Source organism: Rhipicephalus microplus, chromosome 3, assembly GCF_043290135.1.
Source record: "Rhipicephalus microplus isolate Deutch F79 chromosome 3, USDA_Rmic, whole genome shotgun sequence".
Classification (NCBI taxonomy): Eukaryota; Metazoa; Arthropoda; class Arachnida; order Ixodida; family Ixodidae; genus Rhipicephalus; species Rhipicephalus microplus.
In genome coordinates, this window is record NC_134702.1 from 39,730,622 (window position 1) to 39,746,135 (window position 15,514).

The window sequence follows — 15,514 nt, forward strand, 5'->3', positions numbered from 1 at the left end:
GTATAGGCATGCGTGAGCACCGGAAAAACTGATCTCAATGACGAAGAGTGCTGAGCCGGTGGATCGCAAAGTTGCTGAAGGGAAAGTTTCCATGCTGCGATTCGTCACACGGCGCGTAAGCAGGTGAAGACTTACAGCTTCAGCTATCCTTCGATTTCTTGTATTGTCTATTTCACTCAACCACGTATATCCGTTGAATGTTTGTGCAGCGATTAACTTTGTAGGGTGCCGAGATGCCGGAAAATGCAGTACTCGCATAAATAGTGTAAACAATGAGTACGACTGACGCTTTGTTTCTTTCGTCCTCATTGTCTGCGTTTTTAAGGGCTAACTAATAGAAAAGATAACCTAACTAGCCCAACTCAAGGTATTTTTACCTATCCTTTTTTTTTTTTTTTTTTTTTGCAGAGACGTTTTCGTGCTTCCCCACCACAGACTTTTTATGCGAGTGTCAACTAACCGGACAGCTAAACGACGCTATAAACCCACAAAAACACTTACCGCATGTTTCCCAAGTTAGTGTGCGACATAACGTTTGGAGTTCAGTGCCGTAAAGGCCGAAAGAGAGTGCAAAACCACAGAACACGTAGCACACCTTTTTTGGCTTTAGGCGGGAAAAGACGAGCGCTCGACCATTGACGATGTCGATAGCCGTAGGACTGCCGTTGATAAGCAAGTGTCTCAGTTTGTGGTTTTCGTTTTCAGTTTTGTTGGGTGGCGCGAATCAAGCGCGTAAATACGATGCTTTACGCGATGGCCGTTTGCACGGGCTGTTGGAGGAAATTAACTTGAATATGCGTAGTGTACGTGCGCGCATAGCTTGTAATTAGGGGCAGTGCGCATGTGATGGCAGATGTATATGCGTTGGGCAGATCATGTGAGGTAAATGCCACTAAAATACGTCAAATTTGGCAGTAAACATCCGCGATTATATGTTCCAGCCCCGAGACCAAATATGGGCCAACACATAAATCAACGATTGTGCTTCACCGTTAACCCAACTTTGATTGGCTGTAAACGTTGGCGCAATATTGGGGAAAATTACTGACTGTTGGGTGTTAAGCAACATTCGACAACATTCTGAATATTGTGTCGAAAATTCGTGGCACTATGCGTACGCGCCCGCACGTCAGTTAACATTTACTTTGGTTCGCTTTTTCTCCGTGCTGTGCTCGCGCCGATAACTGCGTGCGAGGTGTATAGTTTATCGAGATCTGTGCAGAGTTTCTCTGTGTGAAGCGAAGAGACGGCATCATTATTTGCTGAAAAATAGGCGGGACAACAGGTGCCGTGCTGAGACCTCAGGGGCGGCACTGGAGGAGAGGAGGGGGCAGCCGCGACCCCCCCCCCCCCCCAACCATGCAATAGAAATCACCTAGCGCCGCTCCTGTCGCAAATGCATGTAAACAGGCGTACAAGCGGCTATCGGAATGGATGATGGTGTCTGAAGCTTCTACATTTAAAGCTGATCTTGTAAAGCTGGCCTCGCTACAGCAAATGATCGTGCATGGAGAAGCCCTCCTCTCTTACCTTTCAGACAATAATGAACATTCTTCTTCAAAGCCTCGTATACATTAGGTTTAATCAGTACTACAAGAAAGACAAAAAAGAAAACACTCTTTTAGAGTGCATATGTTCAGTATGCAAATACCCAGCACCTCCACCACTTATGAGACAACGTCGGGTACGCGGGTACGGCAGTAACCAGGTTATCTTTTTAATCCAGATGCACGAGCCAAAGAGGCCGAGCCCGCGTGACACGCTGATGATCACTACAATGGTTTTGTCATACAGATGAAGATGAAGTACATAGTCAGCGCTCACACTATACATATTTTTTATACTGGAGCGCATATTTAGCCCAGTTGGTACATGTGCACAGAAAATGATAAACAGTGCAAGTCACAAGACAGAGACAAACCATGCACTGTTGAGGGAGTCTTAGCTTTGGTATACATTCTTGGTGAAGCACTTCATTTTCGTCCTGTTGTCCACACCGTTTCTCATTTTTTGTAAATATTTCTATAACGTTCACAAGGCATGTGCTCATGAAATATGGAAACATGAATTCACATAGCCATGTGCCATTAACTCGCTAATGTCACGTAGAAGCAGAACCGACCTCTCTTGAGTGTAATTGATTTCCCAAATTCAGCTCAGCGTTCATCTTCGACGGTCTCTTAACCACACCACGTTTGGTCTGTTACAGCTCGAGGTGGACGTGGAATGCTGCGACCAGGGCAGCAGCAGCGCAGCCTCCTCTTCGGCTGGAGGAAGCAGCAGTGGCGGTGCTGCCAGCGCCCTGGGTGGTGCAGCCAGCACGAGCAGCAGCCAGCGTGCCGCTTTCCTCGACCTGGTGCGCCAGTCGACAGCCGCCTGCCAGGCCGGAGACTTTGGCCTGGCCGCCCAACTCTACACGGAAGCCCTGGCCCTGGACCCGGCCAATCACGTGCTGTACAGCAACCGATCGGCTGCCTACGTGCGGCTCGGCAAGTACACACAGGCCCTCCAGGACGCCGCCAAGGCCCGAGAGCTCAACCCTCGCTGGGCCAAGGTGTGTTGTGCTGAGACAGTTTTGGTTGCGGCAGCAGTGGTGTGTGCTGTTATGATGTAGAGAAAAGCAAAAATATTGCAGAGTGTCGTGCGATATCTTTGGAGCATGTAGTTGTAAAATGTATACAAAAAGAGGATCACGGGAAACAGACTTTCACCATATGATGAGCAAACACTTCCTGCTGCTGAGATTGCAATGAGCATCAAGTTTGCGGAGAGGGTGCCGACGGGCTAATCATGAATAGAGCTTTGCTTTTGGAGCTGCCATGAACCCAACAAGTCCTCAAAAGGTGCAACAACCGTGTAGGGTACCTGCTTTCTATGAGTCACTAGATAGGTTGCACCTGAAGGTGAGAATTATGAGTGGTACCAGAAGAACTTAGTTATCTGGAGCTAGTTTACTAATTTAGTTCACTAACATCATGCTCACTATTTTTTCTTTCTGTTTTTTTCACTGCATTGAAGGCGCTGTTAGATTTTGCCACATCTTGAAATGAGTCATCGTGTAGCATTAGGTGTGAAGAAAAATTACATGCATGGACAAACCTAGCTGTTGCACGCCGCACTCACGTTCACATCTTTATTGGTTTATGCGGCTTTCCAGGTTTTAAATTTTTTTATTCTCAAATTACACCTTTAAGTGAGCTAATGGGTTGAAACTTTGAATTGTGTCACATAAAATTTCGATCATTACAAATTGGCTTGTATCACATTTGTCACAGTGTGATTGAAATCAGTGCTGTTTTTTATGGTAGCGCTTATGCATCATCATCAATTGCTTGTGTTTGCTTTACCAGAAAATAGTATTAAATGGCACTTAGAGCAGCCTGATTGGTGGTCATTGCATCAAATAATTAAGTGGGATAAAGAAAGCAATGAACTTCTTTTTGTGCGTGCATTGTTTTTATTCCTACTCTCCGTCTTTGTACAGGCATACTATCGACAAGGAGTTGCACTCCAGTGTTTGGGAAGGCATGCTGATGCCTTGGCTGCATTTGCCTCAGGGCTCAATCAAGATTCGAAATCAGTCCAGCTGCTGGCTGGATTAGTTGAAGCAGCTATGAAGTCACCCCTCAGAGGTGGGTACGCACCACTTTAAGTGTCTAGAGATATACATTGCATGGCAATCAAATGTTTGCTATGTGTTGACAGCAGAGCCGAACACGATGGGCATTGGCTTCTGTGGTCTGTGGGAGAAGAGTCCTGGAACCAACAAACTTGAGATGACATTCTGAAGACACACATGTCATTCTTGACAAGCCATGACATCGTATAAATATTATTAGAGAGTCAAATTTACTAAAACTATCAGTTCAGTAGTTATTGCTGAGCCGTACACCAATCCTTTAATGAAGTAAATGATAATAATAATTATTATTTTCTTCCTAGTGTATGAAAACAGCGATATGATTGTGAGGGATGCTGCATTAAAGCACTCTGAAAATTTGGGCCACCTGGGGTTCTTTAACGTGCACCTAAATTTAAGTATACGGGCCTCTAGCACTTCACCTCAGTAAAACTCTGGCCCCCACGGCCAGCGTTCAATCTAGCGACCTTCAGTTCAGCAGTCGTGCATAATGACTGCTGCAACACTGCGGCGGGTCTCGCGGGTCTCGCAGTAATTACAGTGATGCATTTCCTCGGGGCGTTTTGTGACATCACGCACCAAAAATGTGGTTTTCGTTCTGTTCACTGGTTGTTTTGTCAAAAGCACTTACACTGGCTTTCGAAACAATGCCCGGTGCAGCCACCCTGGAGCCCACGTATCGGCAGCTGCAGTCAATGCGCCTGGACAAATCACCCTTTGTGATGACGTCAGTGATCGGCCAGGAGCTGTTGGCCACGGGTCAGCATGCTGCCGCCGTGGTGTTGCTCGAGACGGCCTTGCACATAGGCACGTGCAGCCTCAAGTTGCGAGGCTCTGTCTTCTCTGCTCTCAGCTCAGCCTACTGGGCACTGAACAGCATTGACCGTGCCATTGCTTACATGCAGCAGGACCTGGCAGTTGCCAAGTCTCTCAGTAAGTCGGCCAGTGAGGACTGCCACATTGCTTTTGATCATCTCTGAAAATTTATTTCTGTACTAGTAGTGGAAGCTTAAGCTTCCACTACCACAGTGAATTTCTATGTACTATACCCTTGCAATTAGTCACTAAGATCGCACTTGTGTGCACCTCGGAATACAGTTGTCTCTAAATCGGCGAGAAGCAACGAGATCAGCGATATGACGATCAGCGTCACACCGGCTTTCTGAACACATGATCGCTCAGATAAGGCTGATTGTGTGTGGATCTCTAAGCAAACAGTATAGCAGAAATAGCGTGTGTGCTTGTGTGCTCTCTGCGTTTGCACATCATGAAGGAAATCTCATTTCTTGCCTATATTAGGCTCTACTGGGTCGAGGGATAAATAAATGTTTGTGTAATTTTATTAAACCATTGCGAGGGTCTATGTGTCTCTCAACACTGTTCAAACAGGCAGATTTCTCCTTTCACAGTCACAGGAAGGACATCTGGATACTGTAGTCGAGTATATTGATGCCATTGTGCCCATTCTGCAGACGACCAGGCAGGGGAGTGCCGTGCCCACGGCAATCTGGGGTCGGCGCACTTTTCCAAAGGCAACCTGAAGGAGGCGCTGTCCAGCCACCGCTACCAGCTAGTCTTAGCCATGAAGTGCAAAGACAGCCAGGCTGCAGCACTGGCTCTCACCAGTCTGGGCCATGTGTACACGGCCATAGGTGACTACCCAAATGCACTGGCCAGCCATAAACAGTGTGTCCAGCTTGTGCGCCAAATGGGTGACCGTCTACAAGAGGCACGGGAGGTATGTGCATGCCAATCGGCACTGTCTTGCTCTGTCCTTTTTCGGTTACTTACTCCTGCAGCATTTCATACAATGATGTTGCCACCGTGGTGCAAATGGAACCAGTTTCCTCTAACTAATCCAGTAAATCTTCTATTTCAAAATACAGTAGGCTCTCTGTCAACAGAAGTCTTCTACATGAAATTGCTGCTGAAATCGAAGAACTGCCTTTAAAGATCGGTTTTAAACTTAAATTTTGCACCACTGTTCAATTTTCAGTAAACACGAAACTCCTGTTGAATGCAACATATTTTTCTGGTCCCTTCAAGTTCCATTTAAAGAGAGTCTGCTGGAGGCCCTTCTGTTGCTCGAACAGGTCCCGATCATTGCATTATGTAACGTATTCCAGGTGGGCAATGTGGGAGCCGTGTACTTGGCCATGGGTGACTTTGAGAGTGCGGTCGAGTGCCACACCGAGCACCTGCGGCTCGCCAAGCAGCTTGGTAACAAGGTAGAAGAGGCCCGCGCTTACTCTAACTTGGGCTCCTCCCACCACTACCGACGCTGCTTCGACCAGGCTCGCTCCTACCACGAGCAAGTGCTGAGGATAGCACGTGAGCTCGGCGACCGAGTCATCGAGGCGAGGGCCTACGCTGGGCTAGGCCACGCTGCCCGCTGCATGGGCGACGGACAGCAGGCCCGTCGGTGGCACGAGAAGCAGCTAGACATGGCACTTGCTGCCAGGGACAAGGTACGAGAAGGTTTTCTCTTTATTTCTGATGCCTGAGAGGGTCCCTGATGGACAAATTTTACGTGAGGGGTGGATTGCTTTATGATGCGCTTGAAGAGGGTTGTTTAGGTATGGCCGACTCTGGCAAGCATACCTAAAAGGAAAACAAGATGTACAAAGTGCATTAAATAAGAAGTCCTGTTGATGATGATTGGTTTTGTTGGAAGCATGAAATTAGTAGGAACGTTTTTCCAGTTCCTTGAGGTCTTGATGAAGATAAAGGAAGCATGTGAGAGACAAAGTGGCTTTAGTGGTGCTAGTGCAGTATGATGATAATATCTGTTTGAGGCAGCGTGCAAAAGAATTTGTCGAATAGAGACAACTTGATATTGAGCTGGTGATGTTGGCTTTGAGTTTTTGTTTTGGTAAGCTGGGAGTGTGTGCATATGTTATAATAAGAAAAAAGTAAAATGTTTTCTATAATGAATAGATTCAAACACATATTGTTCTATCGCTTTATGCCCTTTTATGACACTCGCAGTGCTTGGACGTGACAAAAGCAGCACACATGCCCACCAGCTAACCGGGCAAAGTTCGATTAGTTTTCACTTTTAGCTAAGCAACGTGCTGGTTGTTAGCAAGTGAACACTCCTCCATGGCTTTACGCCCTCAACTATTTCGTAGTTCAAGGCGAAGGTCTGTCCGCCATTTCTATAGAAGCACATCAGAAATGGAAGAATAACATGATTCTGCTAATATTTTTACAAGCTATCTTTATTTGCACTCATTATGTGGATAATAGAATGTCGATTTACTATAGAATTTCTACTTTTTCGGGATGCAGGTGGCCGAAGGGCGTGCCTGCTCCAACCTGGGCATAGTGTACCAGCTGGCGGGCCATTATGAGGCAGCCTTGAAGCTACACCAGGCACACCTCAACATAGCACGGTCCTTGGGAGACCGGGCAGGCATGGGCCGTGCCTACGGCAACATGGGCAATGCCCAGAGTGCTATGGGCAACTATGAACAGGCTGTTCAGCTCCACAAGCAGGAACTCACCATCTCCAAGGTACAAATCGTGAAGGTGGAGAGAAATACAATGATTATAGGCAGACCATTTCTGTCAGTACATTATGTTATTATGAGCTACTTCAGATGCCTCAACACATTTGTTTGCAAAAACTGCTTTCGAAACTGCTTAAGTGCTCTAAACAATGTCTAGCTGTGATTTTGGTTGTACTGAGCTAGTAGCCAAATTTGTTTTATGAAGGAAGATTGTACGAAGCCTAGTGTACAGTTGAGCTCCTTTATAAGAGACACTGATATAAGAAGCAAATGGGTATAAATAGACACCAGTGTGCCTGCAATAAAATACAGGTTGATGGGAAAATGTATTCGAGATACCCTGATTAAAAGAGACATCTCATACAAAGGACAAGAATTGCTACCCAAAGCATGCCTCTCATAAAGGGGTTCAACTGTATATATCTTTAATTACTTCACAAAAAGCATGTTGTATTAATTTAGTACGATGTTCACACCCACCAACTGCCTTTTTCTGTTTTGTTTTACTATGCGTGCACAGGAGGTCAATGATCGCAGTGCGGAAGCTTCAACACACGGAAATTTGGCAGTGGCGTACCAAGCCTTGGGGCGTCATGAAATGGCCCTCCTTCACTACCACAGGTTAGTAATTAATGTTATTTATTGATTTTTCCTTTTCATCTTATTGTGAACAATGAATAGGCTACAATTTTTATGCTGTATGCTCGTTCACTTTGCAGTGGTTACTGTCTGCAAGCTAAGAAATGTTTGGCCTATGGACACATCTAAATAACACCAACCATGTAACGCACTGCTATATTCAGCAGCTCCTTTAATTTTCTAATCGTGCGATGAGTTTGCCATTTTGGCTAAGAATGGGCTAGCAAAACAATGAGCACAGCACCTATAACACTCTCGGTGCAACTAATATGCACCTTCGAGAATGTACGAAAGCTGTGAGAGGCTGGCACATGCAGGCCATCGACTACATATACCCATTTGGATGGGCACTGATTCATAGCAGCAGCTGGCCAGCCGGGCAATACAGCATCATTCATACCCAGCACTCTGAAGTGTTAGTTCTGTTCTATCTTACACATGCCTAGCTGAGCTTATGCCTCATGCATCATCATCATCCTGTTTCTGGCTATTATGAGCTCCTATTGCCAGCGCCACTACATAGCAAAGCCTATCTTAACCTTCTCTCTCAAAAGCTGGTGCATGTGCTCAGTCATTTCTTACTTTTAAAGGTGGGTTGGCCCTGCAGTCTAAGAGCAGTTGAACAGTTTGAAGCATATGTTTTGTTGCACAACAGTAATTGCTGTCTATCTTGTGTGCCTCTGCCTACTTTAATGTTGTACGCCTGGTCAGTGCTTTTGAGTCACAAACTGCATGCATGCTGTCATCGTCACATAACATTTTTAATAGGGAAGTAGCATGTGCACAGTTTTCGAGAAAGAAAATGCAAGAAAGCCAGGTGAAAGATACTGTTGCATGACAGAAAAAAAATAGCCTAAGTTATGCAGCTCTTGAAATGCAGAGACAATGCAAAAGATAACAGGACTAATGCTGGAGATGGCATAATTTCAAAGAGGGCAGCTACCAGAGACTGTTAGTATGTGGTCGCGTGGCTCGCAAATGCATTTCATGGGGGTCCTCACACCTTTGCTGTCTGTGTTTCCATGTCATTGCTGACTGTGCATTATGTTCCGCAGCATGTAATCACTATGCAGAGAAGCATAATGCAGGGGATGAACACTTTCATTGCATTTTATGAAAGGTTTGCTTTCGCCAAACTCGGATACCTTAGTTAACTGATTGCTTGTATTTCCGTCTTGTTCTTTCTTCCCAGCCACTTGAACATAGCACGAGAACTAAAGGATGCTGCAGGCGAGGCATGTGCCCTGTGCAACCTGGGCAACTGCTACAGCTCGCGCGGAGAGTTCGGCCAGGCCGTGCCGTACTATGAGAACTACCTGCGCCTCTCTGAGGAGATGGGCGACACTGAGGCCCAAGCAAGGGCCTGCCACTTCTTGGGTTATGCCCACTATTGCCTGGGAAACTACAAGGTGCGCACTCATCTGCGACAGAGGTGTTCACAACTTGTCATTATTGTGTGTGTACATGTACTATGTGCACGCATATGAAACTTCGAAGAATAGCTTGTTTAATGTGTTGGATGAATTAACAAGAGCATGAAAAAACATGGGATGAGACGAAAAAAGCTACAGGGCGAGCGCATCAATTGTTAATCAATATCTTAAATTTGAACAAGTCAACTGCATTTCACTAAAATGCATTCTTCTGCTTGCACTTACGCCACTTTGCGTGACGGCTATACTGTTGAGTGTGCACAATTAGTTTATGGTCTATGTATATCAGGGATTTAAAATGGTTGATTCTGGCAACTGAATGCATAAAATTTCCTAATCTCACTGACTAGTTGTACATAAATTCCTACGACAAGTGTAGTTTAAACAGTGCACAGAAATTATTCTGATACGCTATATAATCAATAATTAAATTGCATCCCTAATTTTACAGTACTAGTATAACCAGACGTGCAGCTGCAGAGAGTGATACACACATTGCAAATGCTGCTACCCCGTTTTTTAGGATGCCATCGATTACTACGAGAAAGACCTCACCCTGGCCAAGAACCTGCACGATCGCATCAACATGGGTCGAGCCTACTGCAACTTGGGCCTTTCACACCTCGCTCTGGGGAACCTGGATGCTGCATACGAGTGCCAGAAGTACTTCCTCGCACTCTCGCAGGTCTCCCGGAACCTGCAGGTGTGTATAGGCTCTCTGTCTTTCAGTCTGCGACAGTACTTCAGCTGCGTAAGGAATAGGCCTTCTGCACTTTACCGTAACATTACCTGGGGTTGCTCGAAGCATTCCTGACACCTGACAAAACAGAAATGACACCAACATCTATGTTGGAGCAGTTGAAGGCATGACTGTACATCTCTGACCTGGCTGACAAGCAAGTTCTCAATCATATTTATGATCCCAAAGCAAAGGCAAGCTTCTTTCATGATCAGCATATCTTTGGAATAATATTTGTGTTGGGTGTAGAGATACAGACGGCAAGTGCAGTGTGATTTTATAGGTAACGTCCATACTTAGTTTGTAGGTCATCGCAAAGTGCACTAACTAGAAAAACATGCCTCGATATGCGCATCACAGTGCCCACCCATAGCCATTCTTTTCTGCGATCTGCACACGCAGGGCAAGTTTCGTGCACTGGGCAATATGGGTGACGTGCTGATGAAGATGGGAAAAAGCGAGGAAGCGGTGCAGATGTACCAGAAGCAACTGATGTTGGTGCGGCAGTCCAAAGAGCGTCACCTCGAGGCTGCAGCATACGGTGCCCTGGGCCTCTGTCACCGACAGCTGAAGTGCTACGAAAAAGCCCTCGGCTACCACACGCAAGTAGGTGGCACATATAAAGAAAATATCTGTGGTGTAGTGTGATATGCAACAGGAAAATGGAACTTGTGAGCAGTGAGCCCAGAGTCATAGAAAGTCACAATTTGCCGTCTTTGGCTGCTGTGTCGTGCCTCTTTCTTGAAGCCTAGGTCTACACAAAGCTGCCAATGTTCTTTTCAAGTTCCAAGGAGTTGAGACTGGGCTCATTGGTACATTTTCAAAATGGATTAAAGAAGAAAACAGCGTGATAAACAAGGCACAATGAGATGAAAAAGATGACACAGGCTTGCAGCTAGCCTGCCCCGTTTTCTTTTCACTGTGCTTTGTTTTTCTCGCTGTTTTTTTTTTTGTCCTCTTTGCTATCTTTACCTTGCAACAGGTATGAAAAGCACATAAGTTGGCACACCCGTTTAATTGCAAGCACACTGGTTCACACTCATGCCAGTGGTATGAGTGTGATTGTGAGTGAGGGATGAAGAGGAGTGATAGGTGTGAGTATGAACATGAATGCGCCCCTATGAGTGCAAGTAGTCGTGGGCATGCAGATAAGTGAGCAGACAGTGAATTTGAGCAGGTCATGGGTACAAAAGTGAGTGCCAGTAGATGCGAGTGTGAACTTCAATGTATTCTAGTGAGTGTGGTCAGATGAGGGTATAAACACAAGTTAATGCGAATAGCCTAATTGTTTGCTCGCTGTTAGCAAACTATGTCAAGTGAGCGTGACAGTTTTTGCTAGCACTGCCGACGTATAGAACAGGTTGTGTAGGTAAAGCACATCATCGTAGAATTATTTGACAGGAACATACACAAGAGAGGACAAAAGGATGATCAGTGTGTGTGTTTGTCCTCGCACCCTCTTTTGCGTGGGTTTCTGTAACATTGTTCAATACTGAGTTTCACACCAGCTTCTTTGTATACATGGATGTCGGCTGGAAGGTTGCAAAGGGGGCACTTGGCTACATCAAGCCACATCGGCACATGCCCTCACTCAAGCTACAGCAGTGCTACCCCCATAGATTTTCTTAAAATTAACTAGAGGAAACACTGGTGCTGTGATCATTCAGCCACCATGGGAATTATGGGTGTGACATGGATTTGCCTAGTCTTCATGCTTACGGGCGGCGAGTACACTTGTGGCTTCGTTTATTGCTGTGTTTTGGTTTTGTTTTGAAGGAAAGAACAAACTGTTTCTCACTCCGTGACCTGACTTGAAGTGGTAAACCTAAAAGATTAAGATGGTGAAGCGTAACTGCGAACATTTGTTGATTGTTGTTTCGTGACAAAGCAGCTTCAAGACACGCGAAGCGAGAACGAATGTAAAGAACGAAACTAGGAAAATTCATGTCATACCTATAATTCCCATGCTCGCTTAAGCGACATCCGTTGCAGCTCCCATTAGTGCCTCAGTTCCCTCTAGTGTTTATTTAGGAAACTCTATGGCTACCCCCTCCTCATCTGCAAAGCAGCACTGGTTTGCACCCCCAAGAGAAAATTCTGCCGACGACCACGCTTGTATGCACCCTTTTAGATATAACACTTGCCAAGATTATGTTTTCTATGCTGGCAGTACTGGAACACGTCATGAGCCAAGCGCTCTGTCGGCTGTGTGATAATGGAAGTGCCTCGAATTGCATGCCTCCTTGTGCTCTTCTTCTTTAGGAGCTGGCTCTGCAACAAGAGCTGGGTGACGTGCGTGGCGAGTGCCTGGCACAGGGGCGGCTGGGGGCAGTGCACCTCTCCCTGGGCCAGTTGGGCATGGCCCTGCGCTGCTACCAGGCACAGCTGGAGCGGGCACGACAGCTGCGGGACTGTCCGCTCGAGACGCAGGCCCTGGGCAACTTGGGCCTGGTTCGTCTCGGGCTGGCACACTATGAGGATGCCATTGGGTATTTCGAGCAACAGTTGGCACTTCTCGAACAGGTTAGTGCTGGCTGCCAATTGGTTACAGTTTATAAGTCCTAATAGGCATGTGGAATTGTTGCTGTGCGAAGCTAAGGTTTCACATTGCAGCCTTTTCTCTTACCCTTTTCACCATTTTACAGCTCATGCAGACAGCTTTACTGTTAGGGCCTTTCCTTTGAGCTCCACGCATGCTTACAGAAAACCATAGACAGGTTCTGGCCTGTTAGTTGATTGTTATGTCATCAGTTAACTTCCATGTAAGGCCTTGAGTGCTAGTGGTGGCAAGTAGATTTCGACTTATATCTAATAAGTACCAGCAAAGGTAACTGCAAGGCCACATGGTACACAGAAAGAGACAACACGAAGCAATCCTGTACCGGTTCGTGTCATCTCTTTTTATGTCCCGTGTGGTCTTGCTAATTGTGTGTCACCAACTGGTATATACTCACACTTTTCTGGACAGATTGTACCTTCATTTAAAAACTACCGTTACTGCAACCGCAGTTGGGATTGCCTGATACATTAAAAAGGGCACGGTGTTTGTTTTACTTCACCAAATGTAGGGTGGAAGCTGGTGTTCGAACCGCATTGGTAGCTCTCATTCAACAGCAGGCTACTAGCAACGATTGTTTTTTCCTATTGATAATTGTGTACATTGTCCAGGGAAATGAATCCACGTGACTCGTTTTTGTTCTTAGCTTGGAAGCAGCAGCAGTACTCTGCTGGACAAAGGACGTGCCTATGGCAGTCTTGGCGAGTGCTACGACGCCCTTGGTGACCCCGAAGAAGCGGTCAAGTGCCACGAGCAGTACCTGAGCATCGCCATCAAGGCGCAGTCTCCCCGCGACCAGGAGAGAGCTTACAGGGGCCTTGGAAGCTCATACCGGAGCCTCGGGAACTTGCAACAGGCCCTGGTAAGTGACTTCTCACTGCTGGAAGCAGGCATTGTTTTTGTGATTTTTTTTCTTTATGCTGCAAAGCTAAATCAGCAAGCAGCTCTAAGAGTTTTTGGTGATTGTCTTCCTAGCAGCAGTTTTTGCCAGTCAAGTTATAGAAGTCGCTGCCTGAATAAGTCACCATATATGTATTGAAAGGACCTAAATGCAAAGTTGCAAAGTAGCATAAGCACACCTGGCCGATGTCATCCATTGCTGTCTAAGGCAGCAAAAAAATTTCGATTACGTATAATAGTCTTGTTGCTTAGATCTTTTCGTATGCAAGATTGTGAGTTCAATTACCTGCCTCGGCACTTTGCATTTTTATGTCATTGTGCAAGCTTCAGTGAAAACGAAAGAAATCAGCAAGTGGTTTAAATGTGATATGCTAAACCTTTCAGTGCCTCACGTAATCGTATGGTGGTTTTTGGATCGTAAAACCCCGAATATGATTATTATTATCATAAAACAACCTTTCCTTACGACGTATGCTTAGCCAATTGGGCCAAATGGTGATGTGTTAGCTGCTGTGCTTCCTCCAACTGTAATGCACCATGTCTTTCCAAAAGCACTAATTGACTCTTGCCTTTTGTGCAGGTCTGCCTAGAGAAGCGCTTGGTCGTGGCTCACGAGCAGACGGCCGAAAGTGCAGTGCCTGGGAAAGCAGCAGCTTACGGTGAACTCGGTGCTCTGCATCGCCAGCTGGGCAACTACGAACAGGCCTTGGCCTGTCTGGAGCGACAGATGGTGCTCGCAGAAGATGATCCATGCGTTCGAGGAGACGCCGCCTGCGGCATGGGCGCTGTCTACCAGGTGATACGCTTTGGCATAGCTTTATGTCCGAGCCACAAGGCTGACGTTACTCCCATCAAGTGTCTGGAAACTTGAGTTATGTAATGTCAATACAGCTGAAGGTGGTGCTATAGATGCATAATTATTACATGGTATGCCATGATAATAATAACCATGGTGAACGTTTGTTTGCAGTTCTAACATTATCAAAGAAATTATTTATAAGATGCAGCTGGAAGAAATTTGAGTGAAAGATGTAGAAATATTCATCAAAAGTAGTTTATCAATTAAAAAATGTCATTAATTTTTCAATGCCATTAAGTGTAACATATTGTCATTGTGGCTATGCATTGATTTCATTGAAGTATAATGTATTCAGCAGAACACTATAACTTTTTGTGCCTGTTAGGTAGTTTAATTCTGCTGCTATGTAATCTTTCTAGCGGAGTCAAGTATCACATGGTCGCATGATTCAACTGTTGTGCCACTGTACCTTTTTCAGGCTATGGGCGATTACGACCAGGCCCTGCACTGGCACCAAATCGACCTGGAGATTGCTGAAGAGACAAACAACATGGCTGCCCAGGGGCGAGCTTATGGAAACCTGGGAATGACGCACGAAGCTCTGGGCAACTACGACAAGGCAGTCTCGTTGCAGGAACAGAACCTGAGCATCGCCGCTCAGTTGGGTGACAAAGCGGCAAAAGCAGAAGCCTACAGCAGCCTGGGTGAGCGAGCACATATTGTAGCCACTGTCAGCCATAAATTACCCCAACCTTAACTTTGAAAGTCTCGTAGTGTGTGCTGCTAAACTGCTTTGTTTTCCATCACATTTGAGATTCTGCCGATTAATCTTGCTTTAATTTCTCTTGTTCAGCATAATTGTTGCTGGCTGGGTTTTTTTTTTTTTTTCGCAGTTTGAGTTCTTTCTCAGACAAAGAATTGAGTAGGTTTGTTAGTTTATGTGGTTCTTAAGGCAACTCAGAATGAGGAACATTAAGAAATAGAGTACTACTCTAAAAAAGGGCTACAACCAAAGTTGCTGTGTTAAAGAAAAAGAATGTTGTGTTATTCAGTCATGGTAGCCACTTGGTGTACCCAAGTTTAAAAGCAGAAATATTATATCCCTGGCATTGTCTTGCGGAGAAGCATATGGCACTGGACTTTCATTGGCCAATCAACAGAAAACAAGTAGGAAAGGTAAGGCCAGCCTTCTAGCTTTACCTTTCCTAGCCTTCTTCAAAAAGTTTTTACCCTTTCAGACTTTTGGCCATATAAGTTAGCACTGGCAGAGTCACTCATTAGTTCCTGGCAGTAGT

The 15,514-nt window shown here is 45.6% G+C and overlaps 1 protein-coding gene and 1 long non-coding RNA gene across 2 annotated transcripts in view; one reads left to right on the plus strand and one right to left on the minus strand.

Annotated features, from left to right (window-relative positions):
- Positions 1–748, minus strand: part of LOC142802859 (uncharacterized) — a 67,217-nt gene extending 66,469 nt beyond the window's left edge. Inside the window, exon 1 of the long non-coding RNA XR_012893990.1 lies at positions 502–748. This is a non-coding gene — a long non-coding RNA (uncharacterized LOC142802859). The remainder of the gene's footprint in view (positions 1–501) is intronic.
- LOC119161799 (tetratricopeptide repeat protein 28) overlaps positions 1–15,514 on the plus strand; it is a 106,649-nt gene that overhangs the window by 76,298 nt on the left and 14,837 nt on the right. The window contains exons 2-15 of the mRNA XM_075889280.1: positions 2,210–2,554; positions 3,485–3,632; positions 4,301–4,573; positions 5,113–5,378; positions 5,767–6,108; positions 6,932–7,156; positions 7,673–7,773; positions 8,984–9,200; positions 9,748–9,927; positions 10,366–10,569; positions 12,226–12,486; positions 13,167–13,382; positions 14,001–14,216; positions 14,698–14,923. Of these exons, the coding sequence (XP_075745395.1) occupies positions 2,210–2,554; positions 3,485–3,632; positions 4,301–4,573; positions 5,113–5,378; positions 5,767–6,108; positions 6,932–7,156; positions 7,673–7,773; positions 8,984–9,200; positions 9,748–9,927; positions 10,366–10,569; positions 12,226–12,486; positions 13,167–13,382; positions 14,001–14,216; positions 14,698–14,923 (3,220 nt within the window). The remainder of the gene's footprint in view (positions 1–2,209; positions 2,555–3,484; positions 3,633–4,300; positions 4,574–5,112; positions 5,379–5,766; positions 6,109–6,931; positions 7,157–7,672; positions 7,774–8,983; positions 9,201–9,747; positions 9,928–10,365; positions 10,570–12,225; positions 12,487–13,166; positions 13,383–14,000; positions 14,217–14,697; positions 14,924–15,514) is intronic.